The sequence below is a fragment of the Passer montanus genome, unplaced genomic scaffold, assembly GCF_014805655.1.
Source record: "Passer montanus isolate IOZ18808 unplaced genomic scaffold, ASM1480565v1 scaffold158, whole genome shotgun sequence".
NCBI classification, from domain to species: domain Eukaryota; kingdom Metazoa; phylum Chordata; class Aves; order Passeriformes; family Passeridae; genus Passer; species Passer montanus.
In genome coordinates this window covers 541,250-549,811 of record NW_024362938.1, presented here as the reverse complement: position 1 = coordinate 549,811, position 8,562 = coordinate 541,250, and the positions used below count along the sequence as shown (strand labels likewise).

Here is an 8,562-nt window from a genome sequence, read left to right as displayed (position 1 = left end):
CTTGGGGGATAATGGCGGGGGGCTGCGGCCCCGCGCGGCGCTCACCGCTGCCCTCTCCTTGCAGGTTCATGGACAAGAAGCTGTCGTGTGAGTTGTGGAACTGATCCCGCCGCGATCCCCTTCGCGCCCCCAGCAGTGCCCGGGTTTGGGGACCCCCACACCCCGCTCCCCTCATGGCCCCGCTCTGGGGGCTCCTAAAACCCCCGCTCGGTTTTGGGGACCCCCCACAGCCCCTCTCGGTTTTGGGGACCCCCACACCCCTCACGCAGCCCAGGGAGTGAGGGGGTCCCGCTGCTGGTGCTCGGGCCCCTGCAGCACGCCCTGACTGATTTCAGGCCTCGCAGCTCATTAATTAAAATCCTGATTCATTCATTAAGCCATAATTCATTAATTTAACTGCAGCATGGGTTGAAAAGTCACCCTTTCCTCCTTGTCCCGCTGCGGGTTGTGGTCAGTCCTTGCCGCTCGCCCCCGCGTCCCGCTCACGCCCAGCTGCAGGTTTTTGGGTGAACGCCCCGTTCTGGGGACTGTCCCCCCCTAACCCCCGTTCCCGCAGTGAAGCTGAACGGCGGCCGGCACGTGCAGGGCATCCTGCGGGGCTTCGACCCCTTCATGAACCTCGTCATCGACGAGTGCGTGGAGATGGCGGCGGGCGGGCAGCAGAACAACATCGGCATGGTGGTGAGGGCACGGGGGCACTGGGAGCACTGGGAGCGGGGTGCTGGAGGCACTGGGAGCACTGGGGGCACTGGGATTATTGGGAATACTGGGAGCATGCTGGCGAGAGCACTGGGGGCACTGGGAGCAGGGTGGTGAGGGCACTGGGAGTACTGGGAGTCGGATGCTGAGGGCACTGGGAGCACTGGGAGCAGGGTGGGGAGGGCACTGGGATAATTTGGAATACTGGGAGCATGGTGGGGAGGGCACTGGGAGCACTGGGAGCAGGGTGGTGAGGGCACTGGGAATACTGGGGGCACTGGGATTATTGGGAATACTGGGAGCAGGGTGGTGAGGGCACTGGGGGCACTGAGAGTACTGAGAGCAGAGTGGTGAGGGCACTGGGATCATTTGGAATACTGGGAGCATGGTGGGGAGGGCACTGGGAGCAGGGTGCTGAGGGCACTGGGAGCACTGGGAGCAGGGTGGGGAGGGCACTGGGAGCACTGGGAGCGGGGTGCTGAGGGCACTGGGATCATTTGGAATACTGGGAGCATGGTGGGGAGGGCACTGGGAGCACTGGGAGCAGGGTGCTGCGGGCACTGGGAGCACTGGGAGCGGGGTGCTGAGGGCACTGCAGGCACTGGGAGCAGTGAATGAAAATCAGCCCATTTTCATTCTGGTGGTGGAATGACCCAGTTTTTTGGGGAAGCAAGCTGGGAGGAAGGGACCCTTGGATCAGAGGCAGCAGCTCCCACCTTGCCCTTGCAGGTGATCCGAGGGAACAGCATCATCATGCTGGAAGCTTTGGAACGAGTGTGAACCCCTGGAACCCCAAACCCCGACCACCGGCTCCCTTCCCTCATCCAAGATGCCACCCACGAGTGTACAATTATTTTGGTTTTGTTATTAAATCACTTTTGTAATGGTTGACCTAACTCAAGCCTTCCTGGCATCACTTTTTGGCAGCTGGGTGATAATTCTGCTCCCAACCCTGGGAAAACTCATGGGAAACTCTTAATTTCTGGAAGTGGGTGTTACATTTATACTGTTTTTGGTGGTTTTCTCTCTCAAATCATGGGCATTGTTCAATTCTTTATTTACTCCTTCATACCTGAACACAGCAATGGATATTGGTGGTTTTTCCTCTTTCCCACCCATTTTGGCAGCTCCCAGCACCCCATTCCCCCATTGCCACCCTGAGGAATTACTCTTTGGCAGGAAGAGTTGGGGCAGAGGGACGGACAGCAGGGAGTCGACATTCCAGCTGGAGGGCACTTTTGGGGTCAATGTGGCACTTCCAATGAATTCCCTAACCTCAGACAGGGATAAATCAAGGAGTTTGTGTGAGGAAAATGGCTTACTTGGGAACGCTTCCCTGCTCCTGCTCCCTCCAGAGCTGGCCAAACAGCTTCCAGGTGGCACCGGGGACGTCAAGATGAGGTATGGGGAAGGAAGGGCTGTCAGCCTAGGCTGTGGTAGAGTCACTATCCCTGCAAGTTTCCAAAAAATGCATGGGCGTGGCACTTGAGGACATCGTCAATGGTGAACGTGGTTGGGCTCATGGTTGGACTTGAAGGCCTTGATGAGCTTGAGGGTCTTGATGATCCTGAAAGTCTTGGAAGGTTTTGATGGTCTTGAAGTTCTTGATGCTCTTCCAACTTTAAGGATCCCATGAACCAATGAAACACCTCCTTGGAGGGGCGGAGCACAGAGTTCATGAATGTTAATTGCGGCATCTTGAAGGTCTTGATGATCTTGAGTGTCTTCCAACCTTAAGGATCCCATGATCCTACGAAACACCTCCTTGGAGGGGCGAAGCCGAGAGTTCATTAATGTTAATTATGGGATCTCGAAGGTCTTGACGATCTTGAAGATCTTCCAACCTTAAGGATCCCATGATCCTATGAAACACGTGCATGGAGGGACCAAGTATGGAGTTCACTAGAGTTAATTACAGCATCTTGATGTTCTTGAAGATCTTGAAGGTCATGATGATCTTAAAGACCTTCCAACCGTAAGGATTCCGCGATCCTACAGAACACCTCCTTAGAGGGGCGAGGCACAGCGTTCGTTAGTGTTAATTAAGCCCTGGGGGCGTGTCAGAGCTCCGTTTTGAGCTTCTCGTGCAGGTCCTCCTGGTCGACGCTGGCGCTGTGGCCGTGCCAGCGGTGGAAGGCGAGCAGGGCGGCGTTGCGGGCGGCGATGGCGCTCATCTCCATGGCGCTGGCGGCGCGCTCCAGCCCGTTCAGGTAGTAGAGCTGCTCGTGCAGGATGATGGGAGGGAACTTCTCGGCGGCGCTGTACTGGGGATACGCCAGCCACGGCTTCACCTTCACCGAGTCGTAGGAGGAGAAGAGCAGACTGAGCTGCTCCTTGGTGAGCTCTTCGTTGGAAAACACCTTCCAGACGGCCGACGGCAACGGCGGCTTCCCGCCCGCGCCCGTGTCCCCCACGGGGGACACCACACCCAGGCTGTTGATGAACAGTTTGGGGTTGTCCGTGGTGAAAATGGCCCCCAGGTGAAAGGCCTGGGGGTCCTGGTAGCCGAAGAAGGAGGTGTTCAAGCGCCCGTGCACCAGGGTGGTGACGGTCTGGTGGTAGGGGTTCAGGAATTCCGGGACGGGAGGGTCGAAGTTGCGGAAGGTGATGTTGGCCATCCTGCGGCCGAGCGGGGCCGCGATGACGACGATGTCGTAGGTGTCCCCTGTCAGCCCCGAGGACGTGTTGTAGGTGACCTCGTAGAGCTTCACCACGTCCCCTGTGGAGAGCAGCTCCGTTATCCCGAGCCGTGCTGGGAGGGAATCCCGACTGTCCCTGGCGTCTCAAAATGCCACATTTGGGTTTATCAATTTGTACAGCGGGGTTTTGAGCCCTGTCTTCATGGAATGGGTTGGATTGGAAGGGATCCTAAAGCCTATCCAGTTCCATGGCAGGGACACCTTCCTCTATCCCAGCTCGCTCCAAGCCCCATCCAACCTGGCCTTGGACACTTGCAGGGATGAAGGGGCAGCCACAGATCCTCTGGGAATCCCATCCCAGCCCCTCCCAGGGAGGAATTTTCATTTTGAAACCTCCAAAAGGCCGAGGTCGCTCTCCAGTGCCACCATCCCCTCCCACTGCAGGGGACTCCAGCCCCACTCACCGCCACGCTTGTGCCTGGTTTTTGGCTCGATGGACACCACTGTTCCTGGGATAACCTCGGCCTTGGAGGAGTAGATGAGGCCAGAGCACACAAGTTTGTTCCCCCCTTTGACAGACCAAAGGCCTGACTGCACCCCAGCCAGGGACACAGCACCTGCAAGGAAACCACCTCTGTCAGCAGGGAAGCACTGGGAAAACAAACTGCAGAACTGGGGGGATAAACATCCCTTTGGGACATGAGCTGGGAGCCCAGGGAGCAGGAACCCAACACCCAGCTGTTGGCTTTTGCCAGTGCTCACTCCTCACATGGGCACCAGTTGTTGGTGGACCCAGATGACTTTCCCCACTGCTGGTGGGCTGCACCAGCCCTTCATTATCCCTCAATAAAACCTCCAAACCTTTCCCCGTTGCTGGTGGGCTCCAAGACTGACACCCACGATGTGGCAAGCACCAGCCCGTTATTAATTATCCTTTACAGTAAACTTTCACATCTTTTCTCTGTAAATGGGCAGCAACACTCAACACTGACTCCTTCTCCCCTTCTCTCTTCCTTCTTGCTCCTCCTTCCTCTTCCTCACCACTGCTCAACCCACTCTTTTATATCACACATCCTTACTGGACACAAGGGCAAGGCTGTAGCTATATCATCTTATGAAAAATCCTTTGCTAGGATTTTTCCTGTCCTGAGGAGCTGAGAGCCTCAGGAAAGAAATGCAAACAATAACTATCTGCTGCTGTGGAATGCCAGAGGTGAATCTTCCATTGGTCCATGTGGATTGTTTTCAATCAGTGACCAATCACAGCCCCCTGTGCCAAGGCTGTGAGCAGTCACAGGATTTTGTTATTCATTCCTGTTCTATTCTTGTCTTTGTAGCCTTCTGATCTTCTCTCTCTGTTCTTTTGGGATAGTTTTAATGTAGTATTGTAATATAATGTATAACATAATAAATCAGCCTTCTGATGAAAATGGAGTCAAGCCTCGTGTCCTCACACAAGGGGTCTGCGCCGAGGCAGGACAAGGCTCCCACTCTCTGGTCATTAACACAGCCACAACTCATCGAGGGCAAGGCTGCCCACAGCACCCTCCCAGTTCCAACTGGGAATTCTCCCCGCACTCACCTACAAAGCCATTGACGGTGACCCCCTGGCCGTAGTTCACCCTCATGGCCGGGCACACCACCTGGTTGATGAATTTCTGGGAGAAGCCTGCCTCCTGCAGGGCCTGGTCGATGCTCTGGTTGAGCAGCCGCGCGAAGTCGTCGCCGCCCAGGGCGTGCAGCAGGCGCTCGTTGCTGCTGAAGGCGTAGTCGTGCATCTGGTACCGGTAGATCCTGTGATTGCACACAAGGAATTCTCTGCTGGTGAGCTCTGGGGGTGCGGGGAGCCCATGGGGGGGCCTTGTGGGACTGCAGGACGAGGGCTGGGGGGACAGGACAAAGAGGGCAGGTCTAGGTTCCATATTGGGGATTTTTATGAGGGTGGAGAGGCCCTGGCACAGTTTTGCCAGAGGAGCTGTGGCTGCCCCACCCCTGGAAGTGCCCGAGTCAGGCTGGATGAAACTTGGAGCCACCTGGGACAGAGGAAGGTGTTCCATGGAATGAGGTGTTGTTAAGGTCCTTTCCCACCTTCCTCCCCTCAGGACCCCAACCCACCTCATGAACTTGTCCAGGATGTCCTCCACCCACATGGACATGCGCAGGGGGTTGAGGCCATAGTGCCACAGCAGCCTGAGGAGGTTGATGAAGGACCAGCTGCTCTCCTCAAACACAAATTCCTCCCCGTTGTAAACGCCCGCCAGGCTGCCCTGGGGTGAGGCGACCGAGAGGCCTTTGGGAAATGGACAGAAAAAGGTAATTTAGGGAAAGGCAGAGCTATTCCACCTCAGTTTTAACTTCCTGAGATAACCTGGCTTCGTGCTGATAAGGGAGAGTGATTGAAGACTGGAGTGCCAAAGTGTGGAAAGGGGAATTAGCCCTTGATCACGGGCCAGGGAGTGATTGGAGGTGATTTTTGGACCTTTATGGTGCCATAAGTGGGTCACCTGTGGGGAGGGGTGAAACCATTCCCATACTCCCCTTTGGCTGGGGTACCACAGGGGGCACGGGGGGCTGTTTGGGAAGGAAAGTGTGTGAGGGAGGGACACTGGAGAAAGGTGGTCACTAGGGAACTACAGGGGGGGAATATTGGGGAAGGATATGGGGGGCTACTGGGGATGGACAAGGGGCTACCAAGAGGATGTCCCCCAGCAGAGGGGGACCCAGAGCATCCCAGGGGGACAATTTTGGGTCTGAGGGACAATTTTGGGACTAGCAAACGCCAGGGTGGGGGGGTCAATGCTCACCCAGCTCCTTGACAAAATGCTTCATGTGCAGGTTGAGGGGGTGGATCACGGACCCCCCTGACTCGTAGCTGGCCCCCTCCACGTCCAGCGTGCCCAGCCGGCCGCCCACCGCTGCCTTCTCCAGCACGTGCAGCTGCACGCTGCGGCCGAACTTCTGCCGCAGGAAATACGCGGCGGCCGAGCCGCCGATCCCGCCGCCCACCACGGCTGGGAGAGGAGAGGAGAGCCCGGTCACCTTCAGAGCCCCACGAGAGCGCCGTTCACACACCCCCTCACAGAGCCCTCATGGCCTCCCTGCACCACAGATCCCTTTAATGGAACACCTCACAGACCCCTCATGCCCCCCACCCCAATCTCCTCAATGGAACCCCTCACAGACCCTTCATGGCCTCCTGCACCACAGATCCCCTCAAGGGAACCCCTCACAGACCCCTCACAGATCCCCAATCCCCTCAAGGGAACCCCTCATGGCCCCCACACCCCAATCCCCTCAAGGGAACCCCTCACAGACCCCTCATGGCCCCCTGCACCACAGATCCCTTTAATGGAACCTCTCACAGACCCTTCATGGCCTCCTGCACCACAGATCCCCTCAAGGGAACCCCTCACAGACCCCTCATGGCCCCCACACCCCAATCCCCTCAAGGGAACCCCTCACAGACCCCTCACGGACCCCCAATCCCCTCAAGGGAACCCCTCACTATCCCTCATGGCCCCCTGCACCACAGATCCCCTCAATGGAACCCCTCACAGATCCCTCACACACCTGCACTCCGATCCCCTCAAGGGAACCCCCTCATAGCCCCTGCCTCTCAAAGATCCCCTCACGGCCCCCCCCAGACCTTCAGGGACCTTGAGGGGTCCCCCCATCGCACCTTCCTCAGGGATCCCCTCAAAGGATCCCAGCGGCACGCCCTGCCCCTCACAGATCCCCTCATCCCTTCAAGGGACACCCCTCACACCGCCTCTGACAGATCCCCTTGAGAGCTCCCCCCTCAGCTTTCCCCTCACGGATCCCTCCCCGAGCCCCCGTCCCTCGCACAACCGCCTCCCCTCAGCCCGCGCCGTCAGCCGCTGCGTCTCCCTTCGCACCGATCTTGGAGGGCCCATGGCGGAGGCTGCGGGCGGGCGGGCAGAGCGCGGAGAGCAGCAGCAGGAGCCGGCCGAGGCCCGGCATGGCGGCGGAGAAGGGCAGAGGGCGAGGGGCGGGCCGGGAGCGCGGCCCGGGCCGGCTCTGGGCAGCGGAGTCATGAAGGACACGGAGGATGCTCGCCTACCAGCCGCGCCGCTGGTGTAGTGGTATCATGCAAGATTCCCATTCTTGCGACCCGGGTTCGATTCCCGGGCGGCGCACATGTTTTTTTAAAATTATTTTATCCTGAATTCCAAAGTACTTTATCCTGAATTCCAAAGTGCTTTACTTCACTTCCCTTACTTTTAATTACTTTAGCTTAACTGATTTAATTTTCCCGCCCCTGCAGAAGGCGCCCTGGGAACATGCGTCCACATGTTCCTTTTCACCCTTCTTTTAATCCCTTTACTTTTAATAATGTTATTTTAACGCATTTGTTTTAAATTCCCTTAGTTTAAACACTTTTCTTTTAAACTTTATTTTAACTACCTTATTTTAACCCCTTTATTTTTATTGCTCCTCCCCAAGGCCTCTGTTGCTGGTCCCCACACGAACCTTTTCACCCCACTTTTAAACCCTTCCATTTTGATTCTTTAATTTTTAAATTATTCATTTATAATCTTTCTAATTATTAAATTTTAATTATTTTAGTAATCTTTCTTGTAGTCCCTGTATTTTATAAACTTTATTTCTGCATCCTGGTGCCCCATTCCCAATGCCCACATGCCACTTTTCACCGTGACTTTACTTTCAATTCTTTCATTTTTAATTCTGTAATTTTAACCCCCCCCTTTTGAAACGCCTCTATTTTGACTCCTTTATCTCCTTACTTTTAACTCCTTTATTTTTATTTCTCAGCCCTGCTGTCCCCATTCCTGGTGCCCGCATGTCCCTGACTCGCATATCCCTTTCCACCGCGGTTTTAACCCCTTTTAATTATTTCCTTTTTAATTCCTTAATTTTAAATCCTATTCTTTTAACACCTTCATTTTCACACCTTTATCGCCATTACCCCGCACTGACGCCCCCGTTGCCTGTGCCCGCCATCACCTTTTCACCCCGCTTTTAAGCCCTTTCCTTTTAACGCTTTTATTTTTAAGCCCTTTCTTTTAAACCCCTTCATTTCTCACCGCTTTATTTTCGAAACCCTTTATTTCAAACCCATTTCCACCGCTTCCACCGCCTGCCCCTCACGGCCGCGCATGCGCGGAGCGGCCGCGGCGGGCGGGCCGCGCGCCCCCGCGCCGTTCCCGCGCTCTGGCCGCGCACGCGCGTTCCCGCACTAGGG

The 8,562-nt window shown here is 56.0% G+C and overlaps 2 protein-coding genes and 1 non-coding gene across 3 annotated transcripts; 2 read left to right on the top strand and 1 right to left on the bottom strand.

Moving 5' to 3' along the window:
• The first annotated feature begins 30 nt into the window (after window positions 1-30).
• SNRPG (small nuclear ribonucleoprotein polypeptide G) lies at window positions 31-1,595 on the top strand. Its single transcript, XM_039702639.1, has 3 exons — window positions 31-87; window positions 557-681; window positions 1,429-1,595. Exons 1-3 carry the CDS (start codon window positions 69-71, stop codon window positions 1,477-1,479), a joined length of 195 nt encoding a protein of 64 aa, XP_039558573.1. The 5' UTR covers window positions 31-68; the 3' UTR covers window positions 1,480-1,595.
• Window positions 1,596-1,739: 144 nt separating this feature from the next.
• PCYOX1 (prenylcysteine oxidase 1) lies at window positions 1,740-7,391 on the bottom strand. Its single transcript, XM_039702636.1, has 6 exons — window positions 7,235-7,391; window positions 6,143-6,349; window positions 5,454-5,628; window positions 4,921-5,132; window positions 3,803-3,955; window positions 1,740-3,418 (listed from the first exon to the last, which is right to left on the bottom strand). The coding sequence occupies exons 1-6, from the start codon at window positions 7,317-7,319 to the stop codon at window positions 2,760-2,762; spliced, it is 1,491 nt and encodes a 496-aa protein (XP_039558570.1). The 5' UTR covers window positions 7,320-7,391; the 3' UTR covers window positions 1,740-2,759.
• Window positions 7,392-7,424: 33 nt separating this feature from the next.
• TRNAG-CCC lies at window positions 7,425-7,495 on the top strand. Its single transcript has one exon. It is a non-coding gene; the product is annotated as a tRNA-Gly (tRNA).
• Window positions 7,496-8,562: the final 1,067 nt, after the last annotated feature.